At 43.4% G+C, this 26,086-nt stretch overlaps 1 protein-coding gene and 1 pseudogene across 2 annotated transcripts in view; one reads left to right on the top strand and one right to left on the bottom strand.

Annotated features, from left to right (window-relative positions):
- The first annotated feature begins 297 nt into the window (after window positions 1-297).
- Window positions 298-26,086, top strand: part of RUVBL1 (RuvB like AAA ATPase 1) — a 43,698-nt gene continuing 17,909 nt past the window's right edge. The window contains exons 1-6 of the mRNA XM_010356645.1: window positions 298-594; window positions 4,697-4,783; window positions 11,935-12,067; window positions 20,204-20,355; window positions 23,487-23,576; window positions 24,389-24,538. Coding sequence (XP_010354947.1) covers window positions 454-594; window positions 4,697-4,783; window positions 11,935-12,067; window positions 20,204-20,355; window positions 23,487-23,576; window positions 24,389-24,538 — 753 coding nt within the window. The 5' untranslated portion in view covers window positions 298-453. The remainder of the gene's footprint in view (window positions 595-4,696; window positions 4,784-11,934; window positions 12,068-20,203; window positions 20,356-23,486; window positions 23,577-24,388; window positions 24,539-26,086) is intronic.
- Window positions 9,237-9,864, bottom strand: LOC104656941 (annotated as a pseudogene). Its single transcript, XR_747202.2, has one exon. The product of XR_747202.2 is annotated as a fatty acid-binding protein 5 pseudogene (transcript).

Here is a 26,086-nt window from a genome sequence, read left to right as displayed (position 1 = left end):
CTCTGAACCTCAGTTCTTCTATTTCCAAAACGGAAATAATACCTTGAGCTTCGCGTAAGAGTATGACGTTCAAACGTGCTAATGGATAGGACGGAAGGATTAAGAGTGGTACCCGGGGGCCACTACCTCGTGGAACGCCCCAGCCCTAAATCAAATCCGGGGCGTGGTCCCACTATGCTACGGACCCCAGCCTGGGCAGGAAGCGCCGGCTGCGGGGGAAGCCAACCTAGAGACACAGCCGGAAGTGAGTGACTGGCGCTGCAGCAGCTGCCGCGATGGGCGCAGCCGTGAGCCTATGGAGAGCGGAGGCGTTCCCGCTTCCACCAATGGAAGGCCAACCTAGGCGGGCCTTTGCAAATTGCCCTAGTAACGGCCGCATGGTAACTCGGGCGCTGGGCGTAGTGTCCTATCTACTGGTTTTCCACGCTGGTTTTAGCTCCCGACGTTCGCAAAATGAAGATTGAGGAGGTGAAGAGCACCACGAAAACGCAGCGCATCGCTTCCCACAGCCACGTGAAAGGGCTGGGGCTGGACGAGAGCGGCTTGGCCAAGCAGGCGGCCTCAGGGCTCGTGGGCCAGGAGAACGCGCGAGAGGTGTGGCCAGCGGACCAGGGAGTTGGGGGCTCCAAGCAGGGCTGCTGCGGCGAGAGAGCTGCTGAAGTCGGTGGCTCGGGGCGGGATGCGCGCGCCAGGGGTCTCCCGCCATAGTTGCCTCAGGGAAGTGAAAATGGGCCAGGGGCTCGGGGAGGGGCGCCGCCCTGGAGCTCGGTGAGGGCAGCCCCAGGAAAACTAGTGACGACCCACTGGGGGCAGTTGACGGTTTGCTTCAACTCATGGACAAGTACTGGTGGAAACCCACACAAACCGGTCCCCTTAATCCGTGCTGGGCTCTATTCGCGACACTGGGATATAGCGGGAAATAAGATAGGAGGTTACATTTTAGTGTAGTGAGAGACGATAAACGTGTACATCAATAAACAAAAGTAATTATTTTATCTTGGTGGAGTTAGTTACTGCAGAACTTTGTCGGCCACGGTAAGGAAATTGGATTTTGTTGTGAACGCACTGGCAGGCCGTGAGATGGTTTAAAGTAGGGAATTGACTAAACTTTAAAAGCTCATTTTGGTTCCCAGGACCCGGGAGCTGAGGGAGAGAAGTGGGAATTAGGGAGAAGAGCAATCTGGTTTATTCATCCCTCCAAGCATCCTTTTTGACCATTCCAATTAAATTTCCTTTTTCTAACTGCTAGTGATGCCACGTACTTTCACATACATTATTATTTTTTGGCAGGTGAAAATATTGAGTTGGGGAGAGGGCACTTCACCTATATACTTGACACTCGTTTTAGTAATGGTAAAGCGGGGATTTGCACTCACGTGTATTTCTGACTCCCAAATCAGTGCTCTATGATGACATAGCCACCCTCTCTGCCTGCTGTTCTCTAAGGTCACAGCCATGCCCCTTGGCCTTTGCAGAGCCTTAGCTTCTACAAAAATCTTCACTTAATACAAAGTTAAGCTACTGCCTCTTAGCCTGATTTTTCTAAATAGAAAGGACTCAAAAGAAAAGCCTCAGGTTTCCATTTTGAGCATCATCTTTCCAAAAAGGAAGTGTTTGACCCTGGCTTACTAAGCAGCTATTACTGCAAGTAGCTAACATTGGTTGAGTGCTTTCCATGTGCCAAGCACTGTACTAAGTAGCTATGTGTCCATTGCCTTGTCATATCCAACGAATTAGTTGTCCCTTCCCCGCATTAATATGACAGTTTTCAGACATACAAAAAAAGTTGAAAGACTTGTGTAAGTACCTGTGTGCCTAAATTCTGTGATTAACATTTTACTATGCTGCTTTATCATATATCTTTCCATGTGTCCCTCTCCCAATCCACTTTTACATTTCAAGGTGAATTGCAGGCATCACTACACTTCACCCCTACACCCTTTAACATGTGTGCCATTGACTAGTATGAACTCTGTTCAAGTGAGGAAATTCTGGTTCATAGAGGTCAAATAAGTAGGTCCAAGGTTACTCATCTGGTAAGTGGGAGAGTATTTTAACTCAAGTCTATGTATTTAATCCCAGAGTCCATGCTCTTAACTGATGCTGTATGCTTAAGACCCACCTCAGCTACCAGGTTCTTGTGTGATTCTGGTCATATCAGTAACCTGAAAAATGAGAGTTAGACTAGGTAATCATTTAAAGACCCTTCCAATTCCTTTTAAATGTTAGAATTCAAGCTTATCTCACCTGAGAGAAGTTGGAGTGGAAACTGAGGGAGAATAGATGAAAGAGGTCCTGGTCTGTAAATAAAAGCACATATCCAAGGTTTGTAAAGTCTCTTCTACCTTGAGTTTCCCAAAGAGCTTCAGTGCTGAGGATTATATGACAAGGTTGTATGGAAAGATCATAGTAGGTTTTTTTATTTTTGTTTTTTTTTGAGATGAAGTTTTGCTGTTGTTGCCCAGGCTGGAGTGCAATGGTGTGATCTTGGCTCACTGCCACCTGTGCCTCCCGGATTCAAGTGATTCTCCTGCCTCAGCCTCATGAGTAGCCGTGATTACAGGCGCCCACCACCACGCTCGGCTAATTTTTGTGTATTTAGTAGAGACAGGGTTTCACCATGTTGACCAGGCTGGTCTTGAACTCCTGACCTCAGGTGATCCACCCGCCTCGGCCTCCGAAAGTGCTGGGATTACAGGCATGAGCCACCGCACCTGGCTAGGTTTTTTATCTGTTTAGAAATATAGCATCTGGGCCGGGTGCAGTGGCTCACACCTGTAATCCCAGCACTTTGGGAGGCCAAGGCAAGTGGATCACCTGAGGTCAGGAGTTTGAGACCAACCTGGCCATCATAAAGAAATCCTGTCTCTACTAAAAATACAAGAATTAGCTGGGTGTGGCGGCATGTGCATGTAGTCCCAGCTACTCGTGAGGCTGAGGCAGGAGAATCACTTGAACCTGGGAGGTGGAGGTTGCAGTGAGCTGAGATTGTGCCATTGCACTGCAGACTGGGTGACAGCGAGACTCCATCTGAAAAAGTAGCATCTGAAGAATGTCTTCTAGGTTCTATTAAGGGCAGTGTGCTTTGGTAACTGAAGTGGAAATGGGATGGATATAGCATACCCACACACATTCCTTTTCTTTTTTTTTTTGAGAGGGAGCTTTACTCTGTCGCCCAGGCTGGAGTGCAGTGGCGCCATCTTGGCTCACTGCAAGCTCCACCTCCCAGGTTCACACCATTCTCCTGCCTCAACCTCCCCAGTAGCAGACGGATCACAAGGTCGGGAGATTGAGACTAACACGGTGAAACCCCATCTCTACTAAAAATACAAGAAATTAGCTGGGCATGGTGGCAGGCCCCTGTAGTCCTGACATATTTTTTGAGGAGCTGCCATAAGTGTGAGACCAAGGTACTTAACAGTCCATGAGGAATAGAGGTAGAAGAGATAAGATGTATTCACAAGACTCTGGCAGTGTGGTCACTGCCCAGAGAGAAGAGCACCTTTTAGATAGTCATGTATTCAGTTATGAAATCAGTGTAGCAAACCTTATATTATGCAGTCCTGAGATATAGATGCTCAGCTAGTGTAACTTTCTCAGTGTTCCCCCCTTATAGTCAAATATTCTAAAATATATGATGGTCCGTAGCCCATTTATGGAATATGTGTATGTATATATACACACGTGTACTGCAAATGGTTAATAAAATTCAGAGATTTATAATGTATTTAAAATATACTAACAGATGATAAAGTAATTTAATCTTGAGGATTCAAAACATATTCAATGGATCTAATAGTGCCATAGGCTTAACTTCACAATCAGTGTTTACAGTGTTCACTGATGACCAGCTAGTACTCTATGTCATTAATTCCTACCTCTTAGTAGGTTACTTTGGGAATTTGATGAAATCTGTGGATCCTTTCCCTGAAAAAAATGTGTGTATGAATATAAACACAGTTTTGTTCCCAACTTCAAGAGGTATTTGGGCCCTTGGTGTCTACCCCGTACCCTGGGCCGAAAATCAGTGTTCTACTTGTACTCATACTGTGCCTTCTTCACACAATAGCCAGCACCGTCTTTTAAAAACAAATCATAACATGACACATAATCTTCAAGACGTTTTCAGTGGCTTCCTATTATTTATGTAGAGTAAAATCCAAATTCTACCACAGACTATACGTTCCTGTTCTGCGTTCTGGCCGCTGCCTACCTCTTCAACCTCATCTTCCTGGTCTTTTTCACTATACTTTGGTCACTGCAACCTTTCTATCCCTTGGATATGCCAAGCTCGTTTCTGCTTTGGATTTTCTGAATTTGCTGTTTTATTTGCCTGTAACACTGACTCTTCCTCCTCCCAGAGGTTCACATATCAAATTAAATGTCATCAGAAAGACATTCTGGGATCACTTTCTAGCCACTCATTCTCTCTCATCATCCCTTTTTCTTCATAGTAGTAATGAAGATTATGTGTGCAATGTTTGTATGTTTGTCTCCCTCCTTAAAACATGAGCTCTACAAGTATAAGGCTTTTCTGCTTTGCCTCCGTTACCCTCGGCACCTAGAACGGTGTCTGCAGTGCACCGGCACTCAGTGTTAGTTGGATGAGTGTATGAATTGTGTAGGCCAGGGACTGAGTTTTTTCCCCTTGTGAAATATTTTAATACCGATTTATTCTTCCCATTGTGGCGTGTAGGCATGTGGCGTTATAGTAGAATTAATCAAAAGCAAGAAAATGGCTGGAAGAGCTGTCTTGTTGGCAGGACCTCCTGGAACTGGCAAGGTACTCATTTTCTCTCATTTTTTAAATCTACCCAAGAGAATGATCCTAGTGTCTAAGCCAAATTGAATTCATGTCTTAACTAGTCTTTGTTTAGCTAAATGGGTTATATGTATGTTTTTAAAACTAATGTGCAATAATACAATTGTGTATCTAAAATCCCTGCTTCTGAAATTCAAATTATCCTGGCCTACCTCCAGAGAAGAGAGAATGAAGTCCTTGAAGGGGTCTCATTGTCTCTAGAATTTGTCCTTTATCTCTCTCAAGTCTCCTTTGCTTTGGAAATACATTTCTGTTGGCCTAGGGCTTCATAAAGATTTTCTGAGTGACATCTTATTTGAGGGGACAAAAAAATGAGTGAACAAGCGTTCTTCCAAATGCTAGCTTTACCCATTGCTATTGTGGCTCTGTGAGAGATGAAAAAAAGAAAAACGAGAATTAGAGACATGATTTTTATCTTCAAGGGGCTTATAGTCTCTCCAGGGCAGAAAGAAAGGAAATCATGACAGCACAAGAGGACTCAGTATGAGTGCTCAGCTTTGAGGTATTGACTAATATTAAATGCAGCTGGAATTTGAGCAGGAGGCAGCACTGCGGGTTGGTACAGCTGGAAGGGTTGAGACTTGACATTTTCCCTTCAGAGCTGGGAGAGGATTTGGCTTTACAGGGAAGATAAGGGCCTTTCAGGCAGAGGACACCATGTGACTTCTTGGGATTTGTGAGGGGACTGGCCAGATACTTGAAACTCACCAGAGTTCCCAATCTGAGCTTACTTATTCTTCAAAAGGGCCGCTTGATGTGAGCAAGTGGGAGCTTGGGGTTGTGTGTGAAAAGAAATGGGATTTAAATTCCAGCTCTGATATTGACTCGCTGTGAGACCTGAGGCAGGTCCCTTAACTTTTCTGAGCAAAAGCATACTCTACCTATTTCAAGCAGTTATTAAACTGATCGGTTGTAAGATAATGACTTGCATTATAATTTTGAAATGATTATTGATCATGTATCTTATATTGGTGTCTTACAGGGGGAAGAAGTGTTGTATTTGTGAACAGTTTTTTCTCTTCCTATGTAAAAGCAAATTGTGAACAGTTTTTTTAAACTGTAAAGCGCCATACAGATGTGAGCTTCAGTTACCTCTCTCCAGGCAACATTAGCTTGTCCAGTGCATTTACCATTTATTTGCTTGCAATTCCTTATATCTTAGACCTTCTCTTTCCCTCCATTTTTATTCTTCCTAAAGTAAATAATTTAGAAATTCCTTCTAGAAGTTTATTGGTGGAAAGTCTCTCAGGTTTGCATTCATTATGTTGCCCTTGTTTTGAAAAAGAGTTATGTTAGCTGTATAATTCAGTTGACAGATACTTTCTTCTCTGCTATTTCACAGTACTTCTCTCTCAATGTTATTTGCTCCTTTGGCTTCTCTTGTTTTTGAGAAGTCTAATTTTGAGGGTTTTGACTCTTCTTTCTGCATGTTTTTGAGATGTTTTTGGTTTTGGTGTTTCACTATGATATGTCAGAGTGGATTAATTTTTGTTTATCCTGCTTAATGCTAATTGTTATGCTTCCTGAATCTGAGTATTATATCTCTGCTCAATTCTGGAAAATTGTCAGCCTTAGGAGAATCGCTTGAACCCAGGAGGCAGAGGTTGCAGGGAGCCAAGATCGCTCCATTGCACTCTAGTCTGGGTGACAGAGCAAGACTCCGTCTTAAAAAAAAAAAAATGTCAGCGTTAATCTCTTCAGCCATTGCCTTTCCCCATTCTCGTTGTTCTCTCCTTCTGGAACTCCAGTGAGATGAGGTTAAGATTGCAGTGGTTTTCAACCTGGGGCAATTTTGCCTTCCCAGGGGCCTTTGACAATGTCTGCAGACATTTTTGGTTCTCACAACTTGGTTGGGAGTGCTACTGGCATCTAGTGGGTGGAGGCCAGGGATGCTACTAAACATCTTACAGTGCACAGAGCAATTTCCCTAATAAGGAATTATCTGGCCACAAACGTCATGGACCCAAGCTGAAAAACCCTGGACTAGAGCTTCTTGTTTTAGCCTCTTTGTCTTTTAGCCTCTCATATTTGTTACCTTTTTGACTCTGCCAAATTATGGGTAATTTCTTTTAGATCTTTGTTTTGGTCTAATTGTCTCTTAAGCTATGATTAAATGACTGATTAATCCAGTCTATTGAGTATTTTTTTCCTTTTCATTTTGAAAAGTTTGGAACCTACAAAAAAGTTGAAAGAATAGTGTGATGAGCCTCTTTATACCCTATACCTAGATAGCCAGTTATAAATATTTTGTGACATTTACTTTTTCTCTAGTTTATTTCTGAACCACTTGAAAGTAAGTTGTAAGGATGTCTTCCTACATGACCAGGATGCCATCATCAGACCCACCTTGCTAATGCTATTATATTCCCCCAATTTTTGTCAATTAAAAATTAAATTAATTAATTTTTTAAAAATGAGGAGCAGAGCCAGGCAGAGAATAGTGTCTCAGGAACCAAGGAAGGAGAACCTTTAAAGAAAGGAGTAGGTAACCATATCAACTGCGGTAGAGAAATCACAGAGATGAAGAGCCTGGCAGCTCATCATACGATTCCATGAGCAGTTAACAAACGTGCTTTCAAAGGCAACGAAGTTAAATTGTTTTAATGAGAAGAAAATATAGATGATAGAAATTAGAAAACATCTTTCCAAGTTGTTTCAGTTTTCGGCTTTTTGAAAAACACCAGAATATCAAAATGCAATCAAAGGTTACACACTGCATGAATTGTTATAATGTCTTTTTTTTCTTTCTTTCTTTCTTTTTTCTTTTTGAGATGAAGTCTCGCTCTCTTGCCCAGGCTGGAGTACAGTGGCGTGATCTTGGCTCACTGCAACCTCTGCCTCCCGAGTTCAAAAGATTCTCCTGCCTCAGCCTCCTGGGTAGCTGGGATTACAGGTGCCTGGCTAATTTTTGTATTTTTAGTAGAGATGGGGTTTCATCATTTTGGTCAGGCTGGTCTCGAACTCCTGACCTTAGGTGATCCACCTGCCTAGGCCTCCCAAAGTGCTGGGATTGCAGGCGTGAGCCACCGTGCCTGGCCCCCAGGCGTATTTTGTTATGGCCCACCTTTTCTACTTACGTGTGGCCCTTCAAGAGTCCTCTTTTTATGTTTATTTTTTTAATTGTAAGGTTTTGTTTGTTTGTTTGTTTTTTGAGACAGTTTCACTCTGTCACCCAGGCTGGAGTGCAGTGGTCTGTTGCCCAGGCTGGAGTGCCGTGGTCTGTTACCCAGCCTGGAGTGCAGTGATCTCGGCTCACTGCAGTCTTTACCTCTTGGGTTGGGGTGATCCTCCCACCTTAGCCTCCTCAGTAGCTGGGACTACAGGTGCACACCACCATGCCTTGGCTAATTTTTGTAGAGATGGGGTATCACCATATTGCCCAGACTGTTGTTGAACTCCTGGGCTCAAGCAATTCGCCTGCCTTGGCCTCCCAAAGTGCTGGGGTTGCAGGCGTGAGCCACCGCACCCGGTCCTAGTTTTATTCAGGGGTTTCCATCTAAGTGCTATATCTTGCTGAGCTTTCCCGTATTCACAGTCTCCAAACTTTCAAGGCAAGTGGTTTACTGCTCTGAATGTTATTATTTATTCAATTCTATGAACAGGTCTATGCAGCACTCTGTAGTAGGTGTAGGAATAGTAGCCATGTCATATACTTTCTCTCTGGAAGCCTTTAAATGGAGGAAACGAGACACACGTGTTTTGTAAGAGGAGAGGTTTTCAGTGGACCCAGTGTGCCATATTGCTAGAACCATATGTCTTTCATTTGTTTTGGTGATATTGTATCGCTTTCCTCTCAGGAAATATGAGAAGTGCTCGGTGTGGTATTACCTTATAAGTTTGTCCACTCCCTTCCAATGTGTATGAAGGAATTTGGTGACTTCTGCTTAATGGTTTGCTGCAGGGTCCCAAAGTTTAGCCAACTTAACTGGGTGACAGGCAGGAATACTGCTTGTTTTAGAGATGCAAATACATGATTCATATGCATTTCCACTCTTGAGGACCTCACACTGTTAATAATGGGTTTGGGTTTTAGAAAAAGGAGATATTCAGATGAGATTGAAAAATAGAGATTTCTTCACCTTCTTTTGGAAACAACCTCTTTTTTTTTGTGCCACTTGTCACTCACGTGGGGTGAGTACAAAAAAATAATGGCTTTGGAGACTGGGGTTTGCATCCTAGTGCTGCTGCTTGCGGTTTGACCTTGGGTGTGTTGGTAACTTTTGAGTTTTGTTTCTTAATCTATGAAGTACAGACTAGATGATCAAGGTCATAGGCTAGTTGGGGAGATTCGATGAGGTCTGTGCAGCACTCTGTAGTAGGTGTAGGAATAGTAGCCATGTCATATGCTTTCCCTCTGGAAGCCTTTAAATGAAGGAAATGAGACACATGTGAAGCTTTTTTTTTTTTTTTTTTGTTAGCACAAACACATTTCTTTATTAACCAAGGGATGATCCTAATTAATCCAACACACTTTGAAATAGCTACATGTAAAATGTTTGTGATAAAGATAATTGAACATAGTAATAAAAAAAAAAAAAGAAACAGTATGGAGATTTGCTCATTGAACTGAGCTTGGTCATTCTCTTAGTTAATTCCTGTCCAAAGTGATGATGGAATTTTTATTCTACTTTTTCATAGGTCCGTGTACAGGTGACATTGTTCATGACACAGTCCACCACTAATTTCCCATCTTTCAATTTTCTTGTTATTGTGCTTTCCTTCCCATCCCACTCCTGATGCTGAACCAATGCACCATCTGTAAAGTTGCAGACAGTCTGAGTTTTTCTGCCATCAGCTGTGGTTTCTTCAAATTTCTCTCCCAGGGTACAAGAAAACTGTGTTGTTTTCAAAGTGCTCTCAGTTTTTATGGTGAGGTTTTTGCCATCACAAGTGATGATACAGTCTGGCTTGGCCATTGAGCCCATTTTTTGCAAAGCTGTTCCCACTCCTAGCTTCCTCATGTGTTCATCAAAGCCTTTGCTATCCACTAGGCGCCATCTTCCTTCCAGCTGCTGAACTGTGGCCATGGTGGGCGCGGGCGGGCTGAGGTGCAGAGCGGGGTCGGCATCGGCGTGGCAGCGTGCTGTGAAGCTTTTTTTTTAATCAAGTATTTATCATATTTTAATGGAAGTATGTTCATCTCTTCTGTATTAGGTAAAGGGAGGGAGAGTGCCATTTAATTGGATGTGGTCACTGTATTTGAAGTTGAAAACTGAGGGTAGGGAATTGGGGCTGGCAGAGATACAAGGAAGAGAAAGAGGAGTGACTGGGAAGGGGGTGGAGTTTAGTTAGATGGTGGTCCTGTCCAGCCTGTGGCCCCACGGGGAGTCTGCTGTTAGAGTGCTGCTCCTCTCATTGTGCCCTTTCACGTTCCAGAGATTTTTTTCCTTTGCTCTTAGAAGAATATCAGTTTTTAAGGTGTCAGCCTTGGGCTCACAAGTGCGGATGCCTAATGAGGCAGGCAGCGGGGATGAGGGAAGTGGCTGGGTGCCCTGTGGCACGGCTGCCATGAGCCCCTGGTGCTTGGCCTTGCTGAAGGTCACCGTGAGACTGCAGGCCAAACAGAACCAGGCTGTGAGCAACGAGTTTGCCACTTGTGATCTAGCATGGCACTTTAGTACTTTCATTTGACAGATGAGGAAATCGGGCACCTGAGATTTGCCGACTGCCCAAGGTCACACTGAAAATTAGTGGCAGAACCAGCACTAAATCTTTCTGTTCCTGGCTAGTGCATTTTATACTATGCTATATACTGATTCTCCACCAGAGCTTACTACCTCAAAACTATCACCAACAGGGCATAGAAAAGAAAATCTGAGAGGAACCTTGACTGTTAATTTTAAGACACCGTCTCAGAGTTTCACTTTGTTCTTCAGTAACAAGCTTGTTTTCTTTCTTAGCCCATATACCCAGGGAACTGGCCTTACTTGTGCTCCTGTTTCAGAGATGAGGAAAGATGAAAATGGCATTCAAAGGCCATGGCCTTGCCCAGTTCTGTACCAACTTTAAAGCATTTGCTTGCCATACTTGACATTTGACCATATACCTGTGAAGTCTGGTTCTCTTTAGCATTTGCCAACTGTAATTATCTTACCAAAAACCAATTTGTAGTTTACCACAGGGCATGTTTAATTGTAACTTGTTAAGACCAACTCATAGCTTCAAAATCCTACTTGAGATATCCTTCTTCGCTCTTTGTGGGCTACATAACATAAAATGAACAATCAGTTCATTCATTCCTTCATTATTTCTGATGGGTTGTAGATTGGTGTTTTCCTGCATTTGTAAAAAGAGAAAGCAGGTATCTCAAAGATCCAGTGGTATATTCTGAGCAATTAGGTCAGAGCCACGTATTGATATTGGGGGAACAATTTTGGATGACTATAAAGTTCGCCATTCCTATCTGTGGGTTCCATGTGTGTAGATTCTGTCAACCACAAATCAAAAATACTCAGGAAAAAAACAATAAAATATAAAAATACAATAATAAAAATAATGCATACTTAAAAATACAATATAATTATTTACATAGCATTTATATTTTATTAGGTATTGTATGTAATCTAGAGATGATTTAAAGTAACAGGAGGATGTGCATAGGTTATATGGAAATACCCTGCCATTTTATACCAGGACTTGAACATCCATGGATTTTGGTATCCCTGTGGATACTGCAGAGTAGACTCTTCTGATTATAACATGATCTTTGGAGTCCTACTGCCAGAGATTAAATCTGCGCTGCCATTTTCTAGATTATGGTACTTACATTGTGTTATTTAATGTCTCTCAGTTTCTCATGTGTAAAGTGGGGAGAATACTAGTATCTATCTCATAGGCTGGTTGTGAGGATCATGTGAGGCATTTGGAGTTGGGCCTGTGCTGGGTAAGTCTGAGTGATTGATAGCTTGTAATTATGGGGAAGATTAGAGATGCCATTTATGATTTAAATTGACTGTCCACAAAAGTCATCAAACATTTATTATATGAAACATGCTAAATGGTAGGACTAGATGTTCAGCTGTTCCTAGTTCCTCATGGTTCTGTAGCATGTGCTTGTGAATTGTTTATGTTTTCAGGACTGTGAACTATGTTTCCGTTGCTTTCTTCTGTAGACAGCTCTGGCTCTGGCTATTGCTCAGGAGCTGGGTAGTAAGGTCCCCTTCTGCCCAATGGTGGGGAGTGAAGTTTACTCAACTGAGATCAAGAAGACAGAGGTGCTGATGGAGAACTTCCGCAGGGCCATTGGTAAGTAGTGTCACATTTGTGGGAGGAGTTGGTTTCACTTCCTGAAGCCTGTGCACCGAAGCCTCTTTGCGGTGAAGATGCCTTTATGTCTGGTATTCGTGGCACTGCTATTTTTCTTCTGGCACTTAGTGCATTATTTTTCAAATGAAACAAAACCCCAGCTTTTCTAATTGAAGTGCCTTAGCAATTGGAGCAACTATGGACCCTAGCTGTGAGCCTGGGCTTTATGCAATAAGTAGATGTGTCTAAAAGTGTGTTTTTTTAATGAGTCGTATTTTCCTGGAAGCCTTATTTTGCCATTAGAGATGACTATCCACTTAAAAGGTTTTGGACTCAAGCCAGAATCTTTGTGTGCCATGTGGCCAGAATGCCCCTGGTCCTGGATGGCGAGCCAGAAGAGTTGTGGCCTGTCATAAAGTGAGGAGATTGTGTGGGGACTGGCAGATCTTAGAGGCTTATGGCGCCAAACTCTTAGGGCCTAGGGCTATCATAGTAAGTGCCAGTGATGAGCCAGGCCTTCCCTCCCCTGAGGGGAGATTATCAATCTACATTTTGCATTTGAAGAAACAGTCTCAGAAAGTTGTGAGAATAACTTGCTAGTGACCCAGTTAGTAAGTGGCAGAACTGGTTTGATCCGACATCTGTCTCATTTCTAGAGCCGTTGCTCTGAAGATTTTCTGTGAGAAGAAAATGGCTTCTGTCTTTAATTTTTGCCTTTTGCTAGCTGGGACTTCTGGGGTAGTCTTTTGGCCCCATTTCTGCTGGTACAGCACTGGGCAATTCCTGGTTTCCCTCAGATCTGCTTATAGAAATAGCTTATTTCTTTTAACTGTTGCATAAAAGTCCAGTTATTAAGCCATTTCTGTTTTTTAAACATTTAGATTTATTTTCAGCTTTTACTTTTAAACACAAGGCTACTAGGAACATCCTTTTATGTGTCTTTGTGCACATGTGCGAGTATGTTTCTAGGATTTGCCTGCTGAGTCGTGGGTTATGAACACTGGTGAGAGTGCCTGTACCAGTTTCTAGGCCCTTTCATTATCAAACCAAAGTAAGTATTCTTAAGAAGGAAATTTACCAGAAAACTTTGAGGAACTGATGAAACTTAAAGACTGATGAAGTTTAGTTTTGGAGTAAGATCAGGTAGGGCTGTAGGCCATGGTTAAGGCTTTGGATTTTACACTGAATAAAAGGAGAAGCAGTTAGAGAGTACTGGTATCCCTGTGCTCTGGCTTTGCTTTTACCAGACCCTTCTGGCTAGGGTGAGAGTGGGAGTGGATAATAAGGAGGGTGAGGACAGAGAGGAGTCTGAACAGGACAAAGTGGTGGCTCGGACCAGGGTGGTGGCAGTGGAAGTGCAAAGTGGTTGGATTCTGGGTATGTTTGCATGGTAGAGCTGACAGAATTTCCTAAAGGGTTAGATGTGGGGCAAAAAGAAAGAGAGAAGTCGAGGAAAATTCCCAGGTTTGGCCATTTTGGAGATGGGGAAGAATGGGAGGGAGCAGGTTGGGTGTTTACTCAGTGTCTTCTGGGGATACAGTGGTCAGTGTTTGTCTTTGTAAACACAGTTCCTGGCACATAGTGGGTGCTCAGGAAAGTTCTGAGTGAGTGAGAAAAGTGGGTAGACTTTGAAGCAGTTAGAAAACAGAGGTCTTTTTTTTTTTTAGAGAGTCTGTTGCCAGGCTGGAGTGCAGTGGCATGATCTCAGCTCACTGCAACCTCCACCTCCAGGGTTCAAGCGATTCTCATGCCTCAGCCTCCCAAATAGCTGGAATTACAGGCACATGCCATCACACTCAGCTATTTTTTGTATTTTTAGTAGAGATGGGGTTTCACTGTGTTGGCCAGAATGGTCTTGATTTCCTGACCTCATGATTCGCCTGCCTCGGCCTCCCAGAGTGCTGGGATTACAGGCATGAGCCACCATGCCCAGCTGAAAACAGAAGTCTTTAGCTAAAAAATATGCCTGGGCTGTAGGTATATGTTTGGTTTATGAAGTATTTTTTCTAAATTTGGAACTAGTTGTCAATATTTAGCAATAGGGAAGTGTCATAAAGTGCTCATTTCTGCCTCCTTGAAGCAGCTTTCATTCCCACAGCAGGCGGAGCTGAGCGAGTCCTTCTGACCAGGTCCCCATAAGCATTGAAGTTTGTGACTGTTTTTCTAAACCAGAGCCTCTGTGTCCAGAGGCTAAGTTTTGTGTTACTTAGAATAGATTTATTTTTATTTTATAATTTTAACACTTCTTCAGTGCATTGATTTGAATATTTTTAAAACTGCAAAGTAATTCTGCCTGGAAATATATTATTTTTACCATGAAATATTGGATTTTTTGGTGCTTATTTTAATTATTTTGTTTTAGTGCCATGCCATGGTCTCACTCTGTTGCCCAGGCTGGCCTTGAACTCCTGGGCTCAAGTGATTGTTCCACCTCAGCCTCCCAAGTAGCTGGGGCTATAGGTGTACACCATCATGCCTGGGTTTGGTGCCTATTTTACTTATCTATTTTTAAAACATTTTTCTCTTTTTAAAATTTTTTTAGAGACAGGATCTTACTCTGTTGTCCAGGCTAAAGTGCAGTGGTGTAACCATAGCTCCCTGCAGCCTCAACTCCTTGAGCTCAAGAGATCCTCCTGCCCCAGCCTCCTAAGTAGCTAGGACTGCAGGTGTACATCACCACGCCCAGCTAATTTTTAAAAATTTTTATGTAGGCCGAGAGTGGTGGCTCATGCCTGTAATCCCAGCACTTTGGGAGGCCTAGGCCGGTGATCACCTGAGGTCAGGAGTTCGAGACCAGGCTGGCCAACATGGTGAAACCCCGTCTCTACTAAAAATACAAAAAATTAGCAGGACATGGTGGCATACGCCTGTAATCCTAGCTACTTGGGAGGCTAAGGCAGGAGAATTGCTTGAACCCAGGAGGCGGAGGATTGTGCCATTGCACTCCAGCCTGGGCAGCAGAGAGGCTCTGTCTCAAAAAAAAAAAAATTTATGTAGAGAGGCCAGGCATGGTGGCTCATGGTGGTTCCTGTAATCTCAGCACTTTGGGAGGTAAAGGCAGGCGGATTGCTTGAGCCAAGGCATTAGAGACCAGCCTGGGGAATATGGTGAAACCCCGTTTCTACAAAAAATACAAAACTTAGCTGGGTATGGTGACGTGTGACTGTAGTCCCAGCTACTGGGAAGGCTGAGGTGGGAGGATCACCTGAGCCTGGAAAGTCAAGGCTGCAGTGAGCTGAAATTACACCACTGCACTCAGCAGGCAACAGAGACCCTGTGTCAAAAAAAAAAAAAAAAACGGAAGACTGAGACACGAAAACCTCTTGAGCCCGGGAAGCGGTGGTTGTAGTGAGGTGATACTGCGCAACTGCACTCCAGCTTGGACTGCAGAGTAAGACTTCTCTCAAAAAAAAAAAAAAAAATTGTTTTTGTAGCGATGGAGTCTCACTGTGTTGCCCAGGTGGTCTCGAACTCCTGGCCTCAAGTAATCCTTTCGCCTTGGCCCCGCAGAGTGCTGAGATTACAGGAATGAGTCACTACACCCATCCCAGTGCCTGTTTTAAACGGAGATATTATAGACTTATGGAGAAGTATGTAAAACATTAATTATGAAGTAAAGGCTTATACAGTCACCACTGAAAGAACAGAGCACGGCCAGCACCTCAGACATGTGTCCCTCCCTGGTCACAACCCCTTCCTCTCCCAGGTGGGACTCACAATGTGCCATAATTGTGTGGGAATGGTTTATGTGATCACCATAACCTCGTACACACGTGTGTATCTCTAAACCATGGGGCTTAATTTTGCCCTTTTAAAACTTTATCTAAATCATAGTTTATGTGTTCCTTGTGTCTTACTTCTTTTTTTTTTTTTTTTTTTTTTTTTTGAGACAGAGTCTCACTCTGTCACCCAGGCTGGAGTGCTGTGGCCGGATCTCAGCTCACTGCAAGCTCCGCCTCCCGGGTTCACGCCATTCTCCTGCTTCAGCCTCCCGGGTAGCTGGGACTACAGGCGCCGCCACCTCGCCCGGCTAGTTTTCTGTAGTTTTTAGTAGAGACGGGGTTTCACCGTGTTAGCCAGGATGGTCTCGATCTCCTGACCTCGTGATCCGCCCATCTCGGCCTGCCAAAGTGCTGGGATTACAGGCTTGAGCCACCGCGCCCGGCCGTGTCTTGCTTCTTTAGCTCAGTGTCTGTATCTGTAAGGTTCAACCTATGTAATTACATGCAGTGTACTTTGTGGATTTTTACATTGTATTTGGAATAGCAGTGGAAATGATTCGCAGGACTCCTTTAAGGTTTAAAATCTTCTGAGTATTTTTTTTTTAAAACATGTGCCCATGGTTTTATTTAACTCATAATAAAGACGAGATGAACAGTGAGATGTTACAACTAGTTCAAATATCTGAGTACTTTTTTTTTTTTAATTGAGACAAGGTGTCACTCTATCACCCAGGCTGGAGTGCATGGCACGATCTTGGCTCACTGCAATCTCTGTTTCCTGGGCTGACATGATCCACCTACCTTGGCCTCCCAAAGTGCTGGGATTACAGGCGTGAACCACCACGCCTGGCCTCTGAGTATTTTTAAAAAATGTTCTTTCTATTTACTTAAAAAATGTTTTTCTGATATTGATAAAATCTGTGAAAACTGGCTTCACATGGGTGTATGTATGTTTCCATTGCTTAAAGGTAACAAATGCTTTAAAATTCAGAAAAATAGAGATAAGTTCCTTGGCATCTGTTTTGTAATTTGCCATTTTTGAGGGGAGGGGACAGTATCATTCTTTTGATGGCAGCAAGGTGAAAAGAAATTTCTTGATCCTACCAGAGAATAAAAAGGCAGGCCATTGACTGTCTTTAAAAAGGAACCCTGCCCATCTTCCCCTGCCTTTGAATTCTCTGAAGTTGGGAGAGGGGGTGGGGAGGAAGCAATAAGCCGACCAGAAATAAAAAGCAGGGAGTCTGTGCCATTTCCTTGATGTGATGAAGGTCCCTGTCAGGGATTTAGAAACCTGAGCCAGCAGATGAAACCTGTGTCATTTGTGTTGTCGTTGCCAGAGACAGCGCCAGCTCAGCCCCTTTCCTGGCTAACAGCAGGTTTCATTGTCCGTCACCCACGTCCCCCGCCTGCTTGTCAGCACAGAGCAACTTCTAAACAAATGTGGGGGCTAGTGAGAGACGGGAATGTCTTTCTTCCCCTCCTTGAGGAATTTCGTGCCACATTCATCTAACAGTAAATATAAGTAAGCATTCCATTTGAAGGAATTTATCACTGTGGGATATAAAAGGTTTGATTTTAAAAAAATCAAAGTTCACTTTTAAAGTACAGGATTTTCCAAGTTTACCACAATGTTCTGATATATTCATGTTATTTGGAGAATTTTTGTCTAAGATTGATGTTCAGGAATTAAGAATTTGGTAAAGCACAAATGAAATGAGTCCTCTCTTTTGAGGCTATTCCAAAACTTCCATTTATAGGCTATTAGATGGAATGAAGGTAGAGTAAAACTTTTCCTTAACTTTAATATCTGAGAGTCTTTGTCCTGACTGGGTTTCTGGGGTAAAGACGGCAAACGGCCCAATGATAAGATAATGACCACGTTTAAAAGTGAGAAGTTACTGAGTGTACCTGACACCATAGGTAGTGTTTCTTAGTGCTGTTGGAATATTTCCATATCAGAACAGAGGTAGCTTAATGGTGAGAATACCAAGTCCTTATCATGCCACCCTGCCGTCAGAACTAGTTTATGTCTCCACATTTGTGAGTTGAATAGTTTTTCATTTATTCTTTAGATAACTGGATCTCAACTGTGTCTGTACTTTGGAATCAAGGGCAGAATTTTAAACTAATAGTGGTGGCAGGGGGCCCATCCCCTGGGATTTGGAAGCAAGTGGTCTGGCTACAGCCAGGGCATGATTCATTATAGGGGCCCCTCAGGTGGACCTAAAGGTTGAGAACCATGACCATAGGCTCCAGCAGAGGTTTAGAGTAGTATTTCCTAAACTTAGGCCATCAGTGGTCTTACTTCACTGGGTCTCACTGGTATTATTTACTTAAAATTTTTTTTAAAGTAGACTTGGTAATTCTGTGCATATGTACAGAAAAATGTGCAGAACATAAATGCATAAGTTGGATTACTGTAAAGTAAAAACCCATGAAACCAGCAGCTAATAAAAAAAGGGAATGTTGCCAGAACTCCGAACTACCCTTCATGTCCACTGCTGGTTGCCATCCTTCCTTACCCAAGTTAATGGTAGTCTTGATTTCTAACAGTATAGTTCAGTTATGCCTGACTTATAGTGCTGAGGTTGAGGGTGTTACGGTGATACAGGCTATAACATTACATGACTGACTCCTTAGAGTTCTCAGGCCATTACCATATAGAACATGTAAATGTATCCGCAGGTTCATTTCTTGGGTATTATTAATAGGTGGTCTGCCTAATGACAACCCCTTAACTCTTAGTGACTTCATTTATTCATCCATTTACTCTACCTGCCAATGTGCTAGGCCCTCAGCTCAGGTGTGGGCAGTCTGCAGAGGGATAGGCAAAGTCTGCAAGTTACGGCATTGCCGTGTGCTGGTGCTGTGCCAGTGGAAACACAGGTCACCATGGGGACAATTTGGAGGATGAGGAAGAAGGATGTGTGAAGGGGGAGGGGATAAGTTTTAAACTGAGTCTGCAAGGAAGAGTTGCCTAAGCTCAAAAGAGTGGTTCAGGAAGCAGAGCCATTACATGCAAAAGCATGTAATGAACATAGAGATCATGTTCTAAAAATTAATTTAACAACGATTCTTGGATAATGAACAAACGTTTATTAAAGAGCTAATGTGGATAATGTTTAGAATTTGGAGAGAGATTTACCTTTATTTGCAATATTCTAATGTGTTATGGACTTAGAAAATTGTAGAGCAACTGGGCATGGTAGCTCACACCTGTAATCCCAGCACTTTGGGAGGCTGAGATGGGTGGATCACCTGAGGTCAGGAATTCAAGACCAGTCTGGCCAACGTGATGAAACCCTGTCTCTACTAAAAGTATAGAAAAAAACCCAAAAATTAGCCAGATGTGGTGGTGCATGCCTGTAATCCCCGCTACTTGGGAGCCTGAGGCAGGAGAATTACTTGAACCCGGGAGGCGGAGCTTGCAGTGAGCCAAGATCGCACCATTGCACTCCAGCCTGGGTGACAGACCGAGATTCTATTTCAAAAAAAAAAAAAAGAAAAAGAAAATTGTAGAGCAACACATTGCAAATAATGCATGACAGCTGGGTATTTCTTCTTGGAGTACGCAGTGAGAGCCAGAGGCCCATAACACCTGGCAGGGTCAAGCGTTACCCACGGTTGACATAGATACCTAATTATTTTATTATGCCCTGCTCAGGCTTGATACAGTGTCAGAGGGTATGTAGTGAGTTATTCCATTGGTTTTAAGATTTCCTTTGAGAGTCAAAAACTCAGGAAACAAGGCTACAGGAGTTTTGATAGCCACTGTTCTGGTGGAATAGAATGGTGTGGGTTCAGAGACTGGATTAAAGGCTAAAGGTAAATTTCACCCCCTTGGAAATGGAGCAGACAATTTGGAGAATTATAACTTGTCTATCTAGTTCTGGATTTGAACCCAGAAAGTTCCCTTAAAAAGTTGCATTTCTAGGCGCAGTGGCTCACGCCTGTAATCCCAGCACTTTGGGAGGCCGAGGCGGGCGGATCACAGGGTCAGGAGATCGAGACCATCCTGGCTAACATGGGGAAACCCCGTCTCCACCAAAAATACAAAAAATTAGCCGGGCATTGTGGCGGGCGCCTGTAGTCCCAGCTACTTGGGAGGCTGAGGCGGGAGAATGGAGTGAACCCGGGAGGCGGAGGTTGCAGTGAGTCGAGATTGCGCCATTGCATTCCAGCCTGGGCGACAGAGCAAGACTCCGTCTCAAAAAAAAAAAAAAAAAAGTTGCATTTCTAATAGTACCTCTGATTTACATTGATATGTTTGTATTGCCTTTTTACCCATCTTGACACCCTGGTATGTACATTATTGAAGTTGATTTGTCAGTTCTGGTGACATGGAAGTTTTGGGCTCTCAGTGTGAGAGAAAAGATTCTGCTTCTCACCATGACCCCTCTGCCACCTCTTCCAGGGCTGCGAATAAAGGAGACCAAGGAAGTTTATGAAGGTGAAGTCACAGAGCTAACTCCGTGTGAGACAGAGAATCCCATGGGAGGATATGGCAAAACCATTAGCCATGTGATCATAGGACTCAAAACAGCCAAAGGAACCAAACAGTTGAAAGTGAGTACATGTTTGTGGCCTCTTTTCTCTTGACTCTACCAGCACTGTGGCTTTAGGCAGGTGCTGTAACCTCTCTGCATCCGGTGTCCTGACCTGTGCACTGCAAGTGTTGATTTCTCACAGAACTGGTTGAGGATATTGTGTGTATAAAGCAGTACCTAGCACAGGGCTTGCACATGGGAGAACTCAAGGAAGATAGTTCTTTTCTTACTTACTTACTCCTGGGAAACTCTTCATGTTAAAACATGAGCTGTGTGGTTAAGTCAAGAAACTGCCTCTGCCATTCCACGTCCCATATTATGACCATGCGTCAAATACCCTGGGCTGGGTCTGAACCTGGGCTTTAATTTTTCCAGTTATCAATGCCCATGCTCATAGAAAGAAACAGCACTGAGTAATCAAATAAGAGTTGTATAAAGATGATGGATGGACTTCCTAGGGGCCACATGCAGAATCCTGACTGCAGTTGCTTGTGTCAGGAACCTGTGGTCGCTTCAGTGGCTGGTTCTGCTCAGTACAGGGCTTTGTGGAGAGGCCAGAATGGTGACACTGGATAGCCCTCAAAGACACTGCTCAGCCACCTGTCCTATAAGTCTTTAGGATGGAGGCAGTAGACTTTCTAGGGGAAGAGCATGAGTTTTGGAGTCTAAGTCCTAAAGGAATCCCTGAGTTTGTTACTTAAAACTGTTGTAGCATTAATCTCTGAATAGTAGTTTCTTTATCTGTTGAATGGGAATAATAATTGCCTGTCTTTCAGGGTTATGGCTTTGGGTGTGGCACCTAGTTACCTAATGAATGATAGCTGTTAATGTTATCGTGAGAGCCTTCACTTGGAGAAATGGAACAGTCCGGATTTTAGGCTTTGCCTTATTATTATTAATAAATATTATCATTGTAACTCTCATTTATTGTATGTGCCAGGCCTTGGACTAAGTGCTTCAACAAACGTTTCATCTATTGTCATTCATAACTTTATATGTATATATATTTGTGTGTGTGTGTGTGTGTGTGTGTATAATTTCCCTCATGTTACAGATGAAGGCTCATAAAGAGGTTACATGGTTATCCTGGGATCATCCAGCCAGTCAGGTGGCAGAGCTGACCCTCTGAGCCCTAACTGTTGTGCCGTCTGCCCACCAGCTTGCTGTGTGACCTTTGGAAGTCGGTTGAGCTCTCTGGGACTCAGTTTTCTCATCTATAAACTGCAGGAAATTGACCATATAATTTCTCCATCTTTATTCTGTTCTACGATTTTATGGTTCTTTGATTGTCTAAGGTTGTTTCTTGGTCACTGCTTTATGGAGATCATAAAAATGTCACTTCTTCAAAGGGCCATTTTTCTTTTTCCTAACAGGGTTTCAATCTCAGGAGCTTGCCTCTGCAAATATCTCTTTTATACCTACCCCTTGTCACTTCCATTCTGAATTAATTAGATTTCTCAGTAATCTGCCACCTTTCCAGTAATTACATCTTCAGTCAATTCATTTGGGAAATTAACCGGTATAAAAATGCTTGAGGCAAAAAAGAAGTATATTCTCCAATGTAGGACAGATAAAATAAGGCATACAGTTTAAATTTCAGCTATTTGTAATGCTGCTTTGTACAGTTTCTTTACAAAAATAATGTAGAGGAGAAGATGAAATTTTTCTTCCAAAATGAATACTTTTAGGTACTTTTAGAATATGTACAAGATATTTGGATAGAAGGTGCTTAAATACTTGGTGGATATTCAAGTCTGAAGGAGTCTTCTGAGTCCTCGCAATGAGAATGCCGTTAGTACTCCTAACCCCTTCGTGCCAGGCCTTACCTGAGGGCCTCACCCACTTTTTTCCTTAGGCGCGCAGGCTCACAGCAGTTCTGCCAGGGGCTGCTGTCCCCACCCAGCCAAGGAGAGGCAGAGCCCTGGGTTTGCTGCTGTGGTGGTAGTTTTTTAAAAGCTTTATTGAGATAGCATTTTAAATAAAACTCATCCATTTTAAGTATACAATTCCAGGAATTTTAATGTATTTTCACAGTTGTACAATCACCGCAATCTTAATTTCAGAACATTTTCATCGCCCCAAGAAGAATCCTTCTGCTCATTTACAGTCATTCCCCATTCCAATTATAGACCTCGGCAACTACTAATCTACTTTTGGTTGCCTTCTTTTGGACATTTCATATAAATGGAACATACACTGTACGTCTTTTTTTGTATCTGGCTTCTTTCACCAAGCCCTGGGTTGTTACTTTTTAATTTTGTTTGGGGCAAAGCCCAAGTTTTTTTCCACCATAGCTACATTATATCACATAACTCTCCATGAAGACCTGGAGAAACTTATGTTCAACTACAGAATCCTTACAAAGGCAGCTGTCCTAGAATGTTAATCACTGAGGGTCACCAGAATCTGGAGAAAAGCAACAGTTCCTCAAATCTGCTTATTTCCTTTCCTGGAGATACAAGCAGGCAGACCCAATGGCACAAACACTGGGATGTGAATCAAAAGGCTTGGGAAAGATTCTCATTTATGCTTTTCTTTGAATTACTTTATATATCTGTGATTGCACTGGGGTGCAATAGATGAGGAAACTTAGAACTGAGAACCTTATCCAAAATCATAGGCCCTGCAAGATGCCAGCCTTGAGATTGGTAAGCAGGTGCTGGCAGGTACTTCAGTTGCAGAAAGTTCCACCCCACCTGAGGTGAGGCAAATGAAGGAGTGAAGCAGGGATGATGATCTCAAGAGGGGTGATAGGGCCTGTGGTCCTGTGGACAGTGGGGGCTGGGCCCACCCATCTCAGGGCAGCCAGGACCATCCTTATAAAAACGCTGCTGCTAGTTTACAGCCTTTGGAATCAAGGGAAAGAGAAGAGTAGGTGTCCCATGTGTCCCTTTCATGCTTGTTTCACAGGGATGCAGGTGTGCTGGCCCCCCTATTCTTTCCCTGATGTGCTTAGTCCCCGAGCCAGTCTCTTGTGTGGTACTCATGCATTCACATTCCTGCAGGTCCTAGTATACATGCATATGCAGAACAGGCTTTCTCCATGCACTTGCTAGCTACCTCAGATCCCTTACGAAAAGGTACCTTACATGGTGTCTGAAGGAAATGGAATATGTATTACACTTCTGATTTACATTTTTTTTTTTTTAGCTGGACCCCAGCATTTTTGAAAGTTTGCAGAAAGAGCGAGTAGAGGCTGGAGATGTGATTTACATAGAAGCCAACAGTGGGGCTGTGAAGGTAATGCCTTCCTTGGGACACAGCATTGTCCCTGATTTGTTTGCCATGAGAATACCTACGTGACAAAGGAGTTGTTTTCTTCAGAGGGTGTGGGGTGTGTCGGGAGGGGCTGGTGTCTGTTATGAGGCTGATGGAAGGTCAACTAGTGGCCCTTTATGTATAATAAAGTTTGCCTTCCTTTTATCTTCATTCTTTAACCTTCTCACGATTAAAACAGGCAGTCTGTTAGAAAAAATACTAAAACCTGTTCAGAGGGGGAGGACAGGGTGAGAAACCAAAACAACTTTAGTCATTTTCAAATTGAAATGTGCAGTGTATTTAATCTTCCTTTTATCTCTTTGGTATTTTCTTCCCAAGATATATGCATGTGGGAAGGAATGCTGCATTCGTTGGCATTCTTTTCTATCTGATTTTCAGGGTCCTGTACAGTGTTCCTCACTGTTTAATGGATGGGCATAATACTTCATATCAACAATAAATCACCCATCTACAAAAGAGTCTGAGCAGCTCCTCCGCCTCCAGTTAATCTACTGGATTTGCCTTTATCAGGAATTGCATACAGTTAAAAGAAAGAAGGGAAAAAGGATTTTGGGAGAAAGTATCAGGTGTTTTTCAACCCAGTTTTTGGAGCCCAGCGATGAGCAGATAACTCCCTTCTCTTGGCAGCAGGGGAGTGGGGCATATTTGGAGTTTGTCAAGTAGGCTGTCAGGCCCGCAGTGGGAACTGAGACCTTTATCTCACTTAGCCCTGTGCCATTTGGGGACTTGGCAGTGAAAACTCACCAGGCACTCATTTTTCTCTCTTTTTGCAGAGGCAGGGCAGGTGTGATACCTATGCCACAGAATTCGACCTTGAAGCTGAAGAATATGTCCCCTTGCCAAAAGGGGATGTGCACAAAAAGAAAGAAATCATCCAAGATGTGACCTTGCATGACTTGGATGTGGCTAATGCGCGGCCCCAGGTACTGCCTCGATGCCTGGGTGACCTGGCACACTAGCCCTTTTGTATGTGCGTGGAGGTCTGAGAATGAATTGTCAGAGTCTTGCTGCCTTTCTTGAGGCAGACGGTCCTTTTCTATCTGTAATGTTCAGCAATTAACATCGACATGAGCTACGAGGGACTCCTTTGTTCCCATTCAAATGCTCTAGTCACAGATGATTTCATGTGTATTGTTTCTTATCCCAGCCAAGCCTCTGGCCCTGAGCTAGCCAGCTTCCTCCATGGCTTCACTCCAGCAGTGGGCTCACGCCTGGGATTCTCTGGGTGTTAATGGCAGGAGGGCAGGAGTGTTCTATGAGCCCGTTACAGGATTTCAGAAAGCCCGACAAGGCTCTTTCTTTCCCCCTGCTTAGCAAAAGCCACAGTGTTTTAGCTTTGAGCTGGTACTGTTGTCTGCTTCTCATGCAGATGGATACTTATGCCTTGACTAGTAAAATGTAGGAAAGGATGTTATCACTTTATGGCATTTGTAGGAAATATGTGATTAAAAGAAACAAGACACCACTGTTTCTTGTGATGGTCTTCCAGTTTGGTTTCATCCTTATCCTAAAAAAGACCTCTTCACTATTAGGGAATAGTTTGTTTTCTGTCTTGAAATTTGATCCGTGGGTGTTTTGTTCCTTGGCGCTTTGGTCAAGAGATTACTGAAGACTTATCTTGGACCAACAGGTCCCCTTGGTTGGTGAATTGGCCATCCGCAAACTGAACTCCTGGGAGCCCTTGACCTGAGAAGAGTGTTGGGCTGGGAGTCAGAAGTCAGGAACTGTGTTGTTCCATCACTGACCAGCTTGATTAATTTGTCACTTTGGGTCTCTGGGTTTTCTGTGGTTTAGGGTTCTGATTTTGAGTTTCCTCCTACTTGGCAAGGCAGTTTTGAGGACCAGACAGGAAACATTTGCTGCCTTTAGCTATTCAGCATTTAGTGAGCCCCTCTGTGTCTCAGGGCCTGGTAACCAACAGGTGATCACTAAATGCTGAACAAATGACCAAACACCAGCCTCTTCCTCTTGCTGACTGCACTGTTAGGAGCCCATAGGAGGATGCAGGTTGAGTGGTGAACCTGTTATGGAGTCAGCCATTCCACAGGGAGGGGCCCATAGACCAAGTAGCTCCAGGTTAAGTAAGGACTAGGCTGATGCAAGCCTGTGGTCAAAACTAGTGAGAGGAGGCACAGCAGTATAATCATGGTATATTTATACTTACTCTTGTAGTCCGTGTGTCCCCAAAGGCACAGGAACATTGGGAGGAAGTCATGAATCTGGTTAGGGTCAGATACCCCCTAGAGGGCATTTGACTTGAACTTTAATGACTGGGAACTTCCTAGGAAGGAGAATGGCATTCCTGGCAGATGGACTAGACTCAAAAGCATTGAGTCATAACAGAGCTTGCGGGTGTCCAGGGCAGGGCTGCTAGTCTCATGTGGCTAATCAAGGAACAAGGGATTGGAAAAAGATAGGACTGGAGAAGGAGGCTGGGCAGGCCCCATGGAGCTTATACTTACCATGAAAGG

This window comes from Rhinopithecus roxellana, chromosome 1, assembly GCF_007565055.1.
Source record: "Rhinopithecus roxellana isolate Shanxi Qingling chromosome 1, ASM756505v1, whole genome shotgun sequence".
NCBI classification, from domain to species: domain Eukaryota; kingdom Metazoa; phylum Chordata; class Mammalia; order Primates; family Cercopithecidae; genus Rhinopithecus; species Rhinopithecus roxellana.
Note: the sequence above shows the minus strand (reverse complement) of the source record. Positions and strands in the feature narration are given on the sequence as shown.